Source organism: Pleurodeles waltl, chromosome 5, assembly GCF_031143425.1.
Source record: "Pleurodeles waltl isolate 20211129_DDA chromosome 5, aPleWal1.hap1.20221129, whole genome shotgun sequence".
NCBI lineage: Eukaryota > Metazoa > Chordata > Amphibia > Caudata > Salamandridae > Pleurodeles > Pleurodeles waltl.
Window position 1 is genome coordinate 518037024 of NC_090444.1, and position 14157 is coordinate 518051180.

A 14157-nucleotide genomic window follows, 5' to 3' on the forward strand; every position below is an offset into this window, starting at 1 on the left:
TATTGCATCATGGTGGTTGCATTAAGATATGTGGTTTTATAGGTGTATATACATTTTGATGTTTTTCTGTATTTATAAATAATGGTTTTGATTATATTGCGTCATGGTTTTTTTATGTATATATGTATTTATTGGAGCTATGGTGAGGTCGGTTTTTACCTGTTCGCCTTGAAGGCACGTAAAAAATGGGTGAAACTGACGTCAGCACGCCGGCAAGGACCTCTTATTGGCACGGTGACGTCAGACGCAGTCGCGTGGAGCCGTGCAATTATGACATCCTCGTCGACGTGGAGAGCTGGGAAGAAGATTTTCCGTTGGATGCTGGCGCATGGGAGAATTCATAAGGTGAGGAATCCACAGGTAGCTATTGTATCCACCAGAAAAAGCGTTACCGAAGGTAAGTAACTTTTCCTTTTTCACATTTAATTAATCATATCACACACACACACTTTATTCATAAAGCAATATTTTTTCTGTTGTTTAATTTACTGTACCAGCCACTTTTTCCATATAGTTTTGTCAGCACTTAAGTGTGAGCCTGATGTTAAGGCGGCTGCCCCACTCTTGCATCACTTTTTACATTGGATGAGCCTGACCTCAAGATGGCTGAACTTCCTCAAGATCAGCAACAAAAGTTGCAATCTTTCCTGAGTTTGGGTAGGCATTGTGAGGTGAAGCCATCCGACTGCACGCCTGGCAGTTACTCACACAATATTGCTCTTCAACATGCTTAGCTAGAGAATAGAGAGAAGTCACTTCTGTTACTAAGCATGCCCAGTGGCTCTTTTTTTATCTTGCCATTTGGCCAATATCCAGGAGAGCTATAGACCTCGTCCTACTGTCTGCCGTCTACGAACACGCATTTGCAAATTCAGAAGCTTCCAAGTTAAAATGCAAGCCACCCCTATTGGCTTTCCCAGTGCTTACTTATATAGTAGAACTCCTTGTTTTGGCAGATGATGACTAAGGGGCATGGCCCGAGAAGGAAAGATCCTTCATGTTAACCTGTTGGAGTTGAGAGCTGTCCAACTGGTATTAAAGTCATTAAGTCCGTTCAAAAACTCCCATTGTTTAGATGGACAATACAACCCCAAATTATTATATTAACAGGCCAGGGGGAACCTCCTCAAGATCAATTTCACTGAAAAGTCTAACTATTTGGAAATTGAATTTAGCAAGGAGTTTATTATTCAGGTTAACTCAGTGGCTGATGATATGCTTGCATCTTTTATTGCACATCGAAAGTGCCTTTATGAACTGCAGCTTCATTTATAAATTAGTGACATCAATACAAAGGGAACTGGTGCATGTCAAATTCTCCAAGAGCTTTGGGTCTGCCACCGAATCCAATGGCTCCCATGAGACCCCTCCCTGCCCTGGTAGAAGTGTCTTCAGGGAGCTGCCATCTTGATGTCGTTGAGCGGGACTAGACTGGCAGCAGCTTCTTTCTCCATTGCTCTCTCTTTTCATCCTGCCAGGAAGACACTGATGTATGACCCATCCTATGATCCTCCCTTTTGTGTCCCAATGGATGGAACTAAAATGCATTGATGCTATGAGGGACACGAACACCAGTGGTCAAGTCAAAGAAAGCTTTGTCACGTCCTGGTCCATGCTATTACCTGCCACACAAGTCACCTCTGATAACTTCCTATCACTGTTGTGAACTCTGAACTTGTGAAGAACATGGTACAAGCGCAGATAATATATTGATCATGTTGATGAATTTCAAGAGTCTTCCATGTTCACATTCATTTAAGGTGCCCCTTAATTGAACAAAATAAAGTCTAATCCACAGATTGCATATTATTATACTGAACTATAATCCGAGCAGAGAAGGTTGTGACATTATTAAGTTATTTGTATTTTGTTTTGGACTTGTGTGAATCGCCACGAACCTATAAGTATGGTCAAGGCTGCCACATCCCTATTAAATCAGAAACCAACATTTTTAGCGGAAATTCTCATCCATGTGTTCTTTTCCGTTCAAGCACTCCAGCTCTTAACGAAAAAACATACTGGCATGGCGACGCTAAAAGATACTTCTGCAAATCCATCAGTGTTGCTTGTGTAGCAGTAGACCCAATGACAGAGATCAGCGTGTGCCTTCTCATAAGAAGTATGTAAGTGGGTGGGCTAATGTCTTCAGCAGTTGCTCGCCGCAGGTCTCACTGCTTTAAAATGACGTCTATAAGCAACAACACGTTTTCTGTAGTCTGTCCTCCTCTGGGACTACGGATAAAATAGAGAAATTGTATTGAAGTGGACTCCTCCTTCCCACTTTGCCTATTTTGTCTTGCAAACTGTAGAAAAAAAACCTCATTAATAGTCCTCACTCAATTGATTCAAAGAAATGTTCAGCCGTTTAGCTCTTAATTAAAATTATACCAATGGCGATTTGACTTACAGAACGCCTTCCAGTACTTCATACTCGGTGTATCTCATTGGCAACAGAAACATTGTGATGTATCCTCTGTTCTCAGCCACTCCACATCTACGCAGAATTATGGGCGAGTGGATTGTAGTTAAGGGGAGACAGAAAAGGGAGAGCATTTAGGACTCCAAAGAGAACCATCGGTGCGCTCTGCCCCAGCTCGCGGCGTCTTCCATAGAGCGGCGCAGCAGCACCCACTATGAACCCGTTAGCCATGGTGGTCAGTCTTCTGTTTTTTCTGCCTCAGGGATTTTCTTTTCTACTCTTTCCATGGGATGCGTGTGAGCCCATGGGTCAAACATCCTATTGTAGGGTAACTCGACCCCAAAACACGATATCACTTTTACTCAGACCATGTCTCTCATTCCAATATTTGAAAGTCCCTTACCGAGAATCAGAAAAACTGGGAGGTTTGATGACACCTCGAAGTATTCTGTTTGGGCCATATGTCACCCAGAAATATACACTAAGCCCGCAGCTGGTATCGATGGAGCAAAGTAAAGTTTAATTTACTGAGAACACCAAAACCTTCATACCCACCATGTTTCGAAGCTCTGTGTGAGGTATGAAGGAGTGAGGGTGAGTGGGTTCATTGACAAACCAAAAAGATGTTCTCAGTATCCTGGGCCTATCGACCACCTAATTTGACATAGAGTTCATAGGGCCCTTTTCATTGTTTATGGTACCTCTGCATTACTTCAACTAGAGTTTCTTTAGGCCTTGCTTAAGACAGCTCGTACATTGTCACTTGCAAGATATTTTGTTAGCTTACAGTGGGGTTAGAGCCCTCCCTTTGCTTACCATTGGTTGGCTTTACTGTCACTCTCATTTGAATGCTTCTTGTTAATCAGTGCATGTGGACTTCAGTTCCTCTTGTTTTTGCCCCTCCCCTGGAGCACGGGCCAAGTACTTGTGTCCTTCCAGTGCTCTCATTTTGGGGAGTATTTTTTTTCTTCTTTTTGTTGAGATAGTCCATGAGTGTGCATGTGTTCCCAAGGTGTCTCCCTCATGTGCTTCATCCACTCAGCCCTGTGTCGCTCGCCTTACCCATGTGCTTTTTTTCCCCCACCCCAACTCTTGCCCATGAGATGCTGCACTCACCCCATGTCACTCTATCACTGGCACGCATCTACCAGTGGCGTAACAAATGCCTCTACATCCCCCCCGGTGCGTGGCCCGAGCTCCAGTGGGCTCCCTTCAGCACAGTACCCTGGCCAGAGAGCACCTCAGTGAGTCTGGAAGATGGCCCCTTCATGTACTTTGCAGGGGGGGTGGGCTCAAGTTTCAATACGCCACTGGCTTCTGCCCCCACCACTCATGCTTGAGTGAATGTTTCTTTCATTCATCAGTGTGTGTTTCTGTGCTTCCTTCATATTGCTTTCCCCCACCACTCTCGTTGCTGCCCTACTCAGCCCACTACAAGACCCCATAAACATTTTTAAAAAAAATCAGCAGTGACACGGCCACTAGGTTGTGTCATTTTTTTCAGACATGCATCCATGTTTAACGCATGTATGCGCCTACAAAATAACATCGCCCAGCATTTGCATCATTGTTCTCGTTTTTTTATTTTTGTTTTTTAATCGTTCCTTCATGCTGTACACCATCTGCTTTGATGCTGTACAGCATGAAGAAAATAGATTGGTAGAGACAACAGGCCTCTAAGTCGAGACCTATTGAGTTTGCCAATTATGTTTTTTGTATTATACATTTGTGCAAAAAGATTGAGCTGAGCGCAATAACTTTGATATTTTGGAGTTAACCCTTATTAGAATTGACAGCATCTAGTGTTCACAAAAATAAAATGCTGTACCTTACATCAAGATCGTGTTGCATTTATCCCATTTTTCCACTTTTCGTTACCATTGTACTTAACTTGGCAGGCTTCTGGTTTGTGATCTATCTTAGCAAGTTATGAACCAAGATCTGAAATCTGAAGATGAAAGTTCAGTTAGCAAATACATTACAAAATCAAAGTTGAAAAGTAAAATGTTATATTTTGTTTTACTTTCCAAAAGCAAGGGTACTTACTTGATTACTAAACAACTTCACTAGACACGCATGTGGCTGGTGAATCTACTCCACATTTCTATGGACATGCATACTTCTTGAAATTTCAATCCAGTTAACCATACAGGTATACTGCCACTCTCAATCACTTCGACTAATACCACTACTGATGGTATTACTACCACTACCATATTTACTTATGGTCCTTTTTTTATTCTGTCATGACCTGCAGTGCCATAACTACTGTACTAAGGGTCATAATTACTACTAGTATTACTGAATTCATTTGTAATGCTGCTACTGATGGTATTTCGTGTGCCACTGATAGTACCAGTACTGTGAGTTCTAGTAATAAGAATTGTTTGGTACAGTGATTCTCACAGCACGTCTGCCATTTCAAAGCACTTGATGTAACAGGTGTTTGTATTAGTAGTAATGCCATTACTGCTACTATCAGCAATTCCAAAGCTTCAGTGGTACCACGTCTAGTGCCGTGTGTAGTGCTGACACTCATGGTACTGCTAATGGTACTACAGCGCGTCCTGCTTCTTCTAATGATACGGTGTTAATATTTAGAAGAGTAGCACTCATAGTAAACTCAGGAGTGCTGCTACTACTACTGTTATTGTTCTCATTACTAGTACCTATAGTAATGTGTAACAACTGTCACCTGTACTCCTTGTTACTAGTAACAGTAGTAATTATATTCTAACTGTAGACAGACCTAGCAAACAGTGCCTGTAATAGCACTACATGTAGCTATAGTAACAATACCAGTAGTACTGGTGTTTGAGATAGACCTGTTCATACTACTTGGAGTAACATGATTAGGAGTAGTTGGCACTAGTAACATTGATGGAGCAATGCATTTAGTGAACAGAGTTAAACTTACCGTATGTAGGATTTGGTGTACTAATTGTTGTTTCTGCTCTGTCAGTACTCCGAGTAGTAGTTTTTGTTTAGTTATATTGGTACCAATCACCGTCATAATATGAGTTGCAGCGCTAGTGATAACAATAGTGTCAGTGACATTATGGTTACATTAATGGTGGTTTTAGCAGTTGTACAGTCCTCTCCTACGTGTACATTATTCTTGGATGGCGCTTTTTAACTTATGTAATGGTTTTTGGGACCTGGAGGACAAACTTATATTACAGTCGTCAAAGACGGCAGCCATACGTATTGGACCTCTGGACTTATTGCTTGAGACTATATTATATTCCTTCAGGGTGCTCACTATATATGTCAAATACATTTATTTCTGCATTCACAGTAGTATTAATCGAGCAGGGGAACCCGTCGGATCAATAACTGCTTGCAATAATAGCTGCGATAACAGCAATAGAGACATGCCTTGTGCGTACAAGCTGACGTGTAGGAAACACTTCACAATTCTCTATGTGGAGTTGAGGGACAGGATCTTAATGTGTACAAGTTTAAAGCGGTGAGAAGCGCAGGGTCGCTAAGAATGGAACCTCCAGATCTGTGCTTAATCTGTAAATCAATAGTGCTGGTGCCCAAAGCCCTCCTCTTAAACACGCGGTTGCTGCATTTAAATGCGTGAACATAGAATACTAAAGTGGCGTAATCCTGATGCAATCTCGGGCCTCTTCAAACCATTTAAAGCCAACCCCTGCCCCTTCAGCTCACTCTTGCAGCTTTCTGCTTTCTACCTTTGTGACGCGTTTTCGTTTTTCTCTTCCTCCGTCTTTCCCATGTGTGTCTTTTGCTCACAGCAAATGCTTGAGGCATAAGATAAGCGCCGGCCCTCAAAAATAAGTGCCGGTGCTCAGCACCGGAAACAAGTACAAATTAAACACTGCTCCAGATATATAAACTTGTTAAAGTATTGTAAAAGAAACACAGCCTTTTTGTTGGTGCACTCGCACTAACTGTCCTGCTCAATTTGTTGAAGATAGGTAAAAACTGGGAGCGAGCATCTGTTGTTCCGAGCATGCTTGTCTTGGTGGCCTCCAACGGCCTCTGTCTATTGCGGATATTTGGGAAAAACAAGGCATGTCCTCCGTATGGTTGGCCTATGTGTGAAGCAAGTGCTACAGACCATATTCAACGGCGATAAGGAAAGTATTGAGCAGGAGAAACAAAGGGCCTGAGGGTGGGGCCATGGGTGTCAATTCACCAAAATACCAGGGGTAGCGGAAGTGGAATCACACGCCATGTCATCTTTAGCTTTCACACACACACACACACACACACACACGCACACGCACTTTCACACTTTCACACACACTTTCACACTTTCACACACACTTTCACACTTTCACACACACTTTCACACTTTCACACACACTTTCACACACACTTTCACACTTTCACACACACTTTCACACTTCCACACACACTTACATAATCACGCTCTCATCTGCATGCATGCACACAACATGCTTTTAAAAGTGTTTTTACTTAATTCAGCTCCCAAGGAGGATTATATTCCATCTAATTGCACACCACTTTTACTACACTGATAGTGAATCACTGAATTCGCTATTAGAGTAATTAAAACAAAAAAACAGACTGAAAACAAGGAAGTGGAGTCTCAACCAGCGTCCCTAAGACCAGCTGCTACTGTGTTCTGACACTGATTTTGCCACCTCTGTGGCCAGGGGTCGCAAAGGCAGTGCCAGGGGTCGAAAGGGGCAAGCTTGGGTCTCCTAAATGACGTCCATGGGTGGGGCCATGAATTACTTTAAGTGCAATGTAAAGTTCTCCTTTCAATCTTGTCCTGAGCTATTTTCCCTTGGAAGCCAGGACAATATATAAGCAAATTTGCGTTTTGAGCTGCTCCCCTCAACTGTGCGCGCGAGCAGTTTAGCTTCACTGCAGCTGGTGACCCCCGCAGGTAGTGCTGCCGGTTCATTTCCTATGCTATAACCAGAAGGGGAGGGGCGAGAGCCGTTGATAGCGCAGTCTGTATCCGATATGCGTTTTTATGAGCAAACTCCCCCCCCCACCCCACCCCACCCCACCCCACCCCACCCCACCCCACCCACACTATGGTCTTTGTGGCAGCCAGTTTGCAAGCAATGACCGCTCGTCAGCCATTAAGAGAGTCGAGGCCCGGGAAAATTTGTCATTGGTGTAATTCCAGTGGAACAATTTTCTGAGTGTGGGTGCTGCCGTCAATATAACATCTGAGAAGTCATGATGAAGTCCCCCATAATGAAAATCCAAGCCTCATACGAAGAACAAGTGTGGCAAACGAGCTACGCCCATTCAGCAGTAGCGTGGTAAGGGGGTGGTATTTGGCCGGTAGTGCATTTTAGAGCACGCTGTCACATATATATTTCTAAAGCAGGGTTTGGTAGCACATTTCCGTTAACGGACAGCCCATTTTCTATTGAAATGCCCCTAAGTTTGATGGCTAACCTATATAGCTTACAAATTATATAATGTGCGAAAAACACGTTTCCAAGAAAATGCATAATGTTCACATTCGTTTTGATCTTGTTAAAACCTTTGTTTCCTTTGTCACCTCAGAATTAAAACAGTGCCTATTTTGTGTTTTGCTTGCTGCAGGTATATATTTTTTTTTTAGGAATTTGTACAGGTCATTCACAGATATGGTACAAACACAATGGTATCCTACTGCCCTTCATTTCACACTTCCTGTACCCCAGCACGATTGTAACACAGTTCACTTTACAAAATCCTCTCAGTTTGAAGTCAGATAAAGAAAAGTAAACACTATTGTCAATTTCAGAAGAATAAGCAGGATTTGTGAGATGGCATAGTCTGTCTTTTGACCTGTCTTTGAATGTGTTGCATATGCCACAAGATAAAATGAAAATGTAAAGGAATTTTTATTGCTCATCCACTTTCTTAACTCCAGCATCGTTAATGGGGCGCTACAGGACAGCGCACCCCTACTTCCAGCGCCTGTCATTTTGTTTTTTATTCAGAATCCGGTACGGGTGCAAAACTCGGTTTTCAAAGGCGCTGTTGTCCGTGTTTACTGAAAGCAGTGACGTCAAGTAGACAGTGCTTTTGCCACCCACGGGCTGTTTCTCTGTGTTTAGGTAGGTGGGTTTGAGGGAAAAACGTATTGATATTATTTCAAACGTATACACGCCAGGTTGCGAGCTCATCAGAGAAAGTCAAGAGCCATGTGTGGTACTTTGTAAGAGATGCGAAGACCTGCTTGTACATTAAAATTGTCTCTTGTTACGTTTCTAGCACCAGCCTTGCAAGGCACGTTCAGTCCCATGGCCACCTTTCCAGACTCAGCTGAAGGAGATAAGTTTTCATTGTATGTCTGTCACAGGTACCAACACTCTCCTCAGCTCTTCATTCGCAAAGCCAGGTAAGACGCGGATACTATCACCTATTGTAAATTGCCCGAATTTTTAGTTTGCCCTTTCTTCTCAGTTCCCTCTAACGATGGGTTACGCTTCTACAGTAGGCCATCTTTAAAAAAAATATATATATGTATATGAGTTAAGCTTCTACAAAAAGCAGACTTAAAAAATAAATAGTGCAATCGGAAACCTTTTTTGGCGTTAGGCCTTTAGATATTTCACTCAGTGAGCCAAAGGCACGTCCAGTTTTTCCTTGCTGTTCTAGCTGTAAAACCTTCACCCAGTATGGATGTGTCTTTTGTGATGCGTGATTTGCGCGTTGCAAGCCGCCTATCTATATTCATTTTAGCATACGTGTTATAGATTTCACGGTAGTAAATTGACCACTAGAGGGCAAAAGAGACTAGCCAAAGAAGCTACCAGCTTAATAAAGCAGGAGCCACAGCGCTGTTGACCTCATTCAGCCTACTACAGTCACAAAATGCATCAGGCGCGCTGTGTTGTGAACTTGTGGGAGAGTGTATGTTTCCCAATATTGTTTCTACTTGTTCTTTTATATTAACCATTAGACAGACATCAACGGCGCTCTTTGTACATTACATTAACGTAGAATCAAACGTCAGAATGAAAATAGTAAATAAAAAAATCCTGGATTGTCACGAATCTCAAAGAAATCCCCTTGATTAAGTTCTTTTATGATGTTATTTGCAAAGCCAACATTACAAGGCCTGCAAGCCTGGCACCTTCTGTTGCTATTCCTTGGTATTATTTGAGTATCTTTAATGGTCCGTTGCAGGTTAGTAAAATGTAGGTACTGTATTTAGGTTTTCGTTGGTCGGTCTCTGGCATATTGCTGCCCTTTTTTCGGATTTATCCCCCTAGTCGTCTCTGCGGTCGCTGCGCCACAACGAGTAAGGTAGGACTCCCTGTGATGCACTTTGCACAAATAAAAAAAAAAAATGTCTATTACTGCTCCCCCTAACAGTTCAGATTTCTTCCCGCAGATGATTGGCCGAAAAAAATCTCTATAAATAAGTCTGCCGCTTTAAAGCTCTTGCAAGGTAGCCAACCGTGAATAGGCCCCTTTCCCTTGGCCACTCCAACTACCCAGTCCGTTTCTTGCAAGAGATATTGTATACAACAAGGGGCTTGAAACCCGCCCATTGCTTACAATTTTCTGGCTTCATTGTCACTCTTATTTGCTGCCTTATCATTGGCCACCGCCTGCCGGCTCCACTTCATCTTCAGGGCCGTGGATGTCGGGTGCAGAGTGGGTAGGTCTCGCGGATCCGGGGTGGTTCTGCAGTCCCTGGAAGGCGTTTCTTCTTGGACAGGGCTGCTGTCCACGGGAGCGCTTGGTCCTCTGTGATGCAGGCAGTCCTCTGGAGGCTTTGCAGAGGTTGCTGGACCTGCAGGATGCGTTGCTTTCTTTTGCAGGGCTTTTGAAGCTGGAGACAGGCTGGTAGGGCTGGGGCCAAGTCTTCTTTCTTCTTGTGAGGTCATCAGGAATATGACGAGCTAGGTTTAGGGGAACCCTTAAATCCTGGATTTAGGGGCATTACAGGGGTCAGAGGGCTGTAGCCAATGGCTACTGACACTGAGGGTGGCTACGCTGTTCTGGTGTCCACTCCCTTTGGGGATGGGGACACAGACCTTACCCTATTGGTCCCTGTCCTCCAAACTAAGATGGAAGATTTTGCAAGGAGGGGATCACCTCTGCTCTGGACACCTTTGGGGTGGTCCCAGATGAGATAGTCACTCCTTCTTGTTTTTCCTAAGTTTCTAGCTGAACTTGCAGACAAAAGTGGGGCTTTGTCCGGAGGGCAGAGGAGGGGAGCATCTACATTAGCTGGAGTGCCCTGGGTCTGTGTACCAAGAGGCCTGAGCCTTTGAGGCTCACCGCCAGGTGTTGCAGTTCATGCAGGGGGAAGGTGTGAAGCGCCTCCACCCAGTGCAGGCTTGGTTTTTGGTCACCAAGAGCACAAAGGCTTTCACCCTATGTGGTCAGAAACTCATCTCTTAGTGGCAGGCTGGCACAGACTAGTCAGTCCTGCACTAAAGGATTGGGTAAAATACAGGAGGCATCTCTAGGATGACCTCAGAGGGCATTGTTCAATAAATCCAACTCTGACATTAGTGTGGGTTTATTGTGCTGAGAAGTCTGATACCAAACTTTCCAGTATTCAGTGAAGCCATTATGGAGCTGTGGAGTTCGTAAGGACAAACTCCCAGATTATATATTCAGTATGGCCACACTGCACTTACAATGTCTAAGAATGGACTTAGACACCGTAGGGGTATATTGCATATGCAGCTATGCCCTCACCTGTGGTATACTGCAGCCTGCCTTAGGGCTGTAAGGCCTGCTATAGGAGTGACTTACCTATGCCACAAGCAGTGGTTTGTTGGCATGGCACCCTGAACGGGGTGCCATGTTGACTTTGTATTTTTCTCCCCACCAGCATACACAAGCTGCAGTGGTATTGTGCATGTGCTTAGTGAGGGGTCCCCCAGGGTGGCATAAAACATTCTGCAGCCTTTGGGGACCTTCCTTGGCCATGGGTACCTTTTGCAAGGGATTTAACTGTGTGTCAGGGTGTGCCAATTGTGGAAACAATGCTAAAGACTTTGGGAAAGAACACCGGTGCTGGAGCCTGGTTAGCAGGATCCCAGCACACACTGTCAGGTTGACATCAATATCAGGCAAAAAGTGGGGGGGTTACCATGCCAACAAGGGCACTTTCCTATATCGCTACATAGCACTTTTTTCCCATCCCATTGTCCCTTCTCTCCCACCGCCTCCCCGTTGTCTGGTGCCCACCCACCATTCCTCTTAAGAAAAAACAAAGTGCTATGATGTGACCTGCACAAGCCACTTAATACCGCTCTCTTCTAATTTTTAACCATGTTTCGCAGCAGCCGCACTGCTCTACCACATGGCTAAAAGACACTGGCAAAGCCAATAACTTTTGCTTAGGTGAGAAATACTGGCTTTGATCAGTGCTTGTTTCCACCTAAGGTGACTAAGTAACTGGCTTCCCTGCATGCTTAACTGTATAGTTTTTGGGCGTCCCATGCTCTTCACCAAAGGGGATGTAAAAAAAAAATCCCTTTACGCCGAATAAAATATAACAGGCTGCCTTAATTTCTTATTCTGGATACACATTACCTCAAATCCTCACTGTCATTTAAAACAAATCATCTGATGTTTCCACCACGTCATAGGAGAGCGAATTTCAGCATCTCCAACTTATACAACTTGGACTAACAGTATGTTGAGTTTAGGCCATGAACTAGCAAAGAGAGTTTCATGGACCATAGTATTTGTCTTAATACTATCCTAGTGATTTAGCCAATTCAGGGCCACTTTGCAAGCACTCAGGCCACAACTCCAATTTGTGCAAGGAATGTGCCCTAAAGAACGAACATGTGATCTAGGTCTGTGAAGATGGAAATTGCATAAAGGCTGCTCCCGCTTGAAGTCTGGGACTCAGATCTGGTCCCATTCTCATTATCATTCATGTGACAGACCTTCATTGTGCTCCAAGTATAAGGGTAAGCCAAAAAAGAAGCACAATAAGTCCAAGCAGGCCCTGACCCAACCTCACCAGTCTCTCTTGGAGAAGTTGCAAGGCCATTACAGTGCTTTTTGGTCTTGTTCCAGGTCCCCTAGTGAGAAACCAATTCTGCAACTGATTCTGATGCAACCCAAGTTTCCCATTCAATCTTCAGCACCTTACTGGTTCCCTCTGGCGTGCCTTCAGGTATCCATCACATCCTCTGACTGTTACAGCAAACTGGTCTGACTTCATCACCAGCTATCCCTTTTGTACCTGCTTGGGTTCCTCTCCTAATGTGGAGCCAATTCCAAACCCAGTGCCGTGATCCACACCGGTTCCTAATGCCTCTATGCTGGCAGTGATGCCGCCAACACTGAAAGAGGACCTCAGACCCATAGTGCCGTCTGACTCAGAATTGAATCCATCCAGTATCAATCCCTTGTGATTCAGATAAGAGAATGCCTCTACCTAGAAGTCACCCACTTCTGCAACTTTTTGAGTCGGACTCTGACCAGGGCCACCCTGCATTTGTTGATGATGGTGAGGAGGACTTTTCCTCACAATATTTTTACATGGACCTACCAAAGGCCAGTGGGCTAGGCATGTACCCTGACATGGTGTTGGTGACCTCCCGGTCCCCCTACTAAATTATCAAGTTCCTTCGCCATGGTCATTAGAAGGGTAGCCAAGATGTTAGATCTGCAACTTGCCTCAGTTGAAGTAAAGACGAACGTGCTCATGGAACAGAAGTTCCTCAACTAAGACAATCCTCATTGGAGCCGCAGCTTCATTTTAATGAGGTACTTAATTAGGCCCTCATTCGCACTGGGGGATACCTTGTTTTTGCCTTCCTGTCAACAGAAAATTGACCCATTGCCATAGGCAAGCTCCAGCAACTTAACCTAGCATCAGCCTCCAAAAAAGTCTGGTGGTACAGGCTTCAACTAGCACGATCAACCCACACTCCTTCCCTAAGACCCTGCCAGTTTCAATTAGGGAGTTGAAAAGTATGAAGGCCCTTGGGAAGAGAATGTTCACTTTTGCCAGCTTTGCCCTTAGATCTGTCAATGCCAGCAGTTTGCTGGGATGCTACTCCCACACTTTGTAGAACACTGTAGCTGAAATTTTGCCAGTAGTCTCAGACAAATTCCAGGCAAATTGGGCGTGGACCATTCAGGATGGCCAGGATGCGGCCAAGTATGTAATCTTCTCTGAACTGGACACAACTGACTGCGTAGGCAGAGCAATGGGCACGTGTGTGGTGGTGCAGCACCACGCTTGGATGATATCCACAGGATTTTCAGGTGATGTCCATGCAATATTAATGGATATGCCTTCGACAGGTCTGGTCTCTTTTGAAAGAAGGCTGACTCTACCCTAGAGCGCCTTAAAGAGAGTAGAGCAACTGCATGCTCCGTCAGCCTTTTTACACCCTCAAGGCAATAACCCTAGCAATTTTGCCGTTTTCAAGGCATCACTAGGGGTTTTGTGGTCAGACAACACCAAGTCCTTTTCAGGCAGTGGCAAGGGGTCCAGCAGGTAACTTCCAGGCAGGAAGGGCAACAAACTTCCCAGCCCCCGCAACAGCCTTAAATCCGCAAGAGTTCCCCTTAGCATCACACAGCCACCCTGTGGGAGGCAGAATCACTCTTTTTCTGCCGGGGTAACGAACAGTAGCTTCTAACAAGTGGGTCCTGTAGATAGTTCACCAAGGCTGTGCCTGCCATTCCTTTACATCCTGCCTGCTACTCCACCTACATCAGAGTGGCTCTTGAGGATCATTTGTCTAATTCTAATTTGCTGCCGGAAGTCCAGGCTGTTTTGGCCAAAGGAGCCA

General features: G+C 44.4%; 1 protein-coding gene across 3 annotated transcripts in view; it reads left to right on the plus strand.

The window, feature by feature from the left end:
* The window catches only part of CFAP61 (cilia and flagella associated protein 61), a 1725308-nt gene that overhangs the window by 182221 nt on the left and 1528930 nt on the right, over positions 1–14157 (plus strand). For all 3 annotated transcript variants that reach the window (XM_069234340.1, XM_069234338.1, XM_069234339.1), the window contains exon 6: positions 8639–8765. In XM_069234340.1, coding sequence (XP_069090441.1) covers positions 8639–8765 — 127 coding nt within the window. The remainder of the gene's footprint in view (positions 1–8638; positions 8766–14157) is intronic.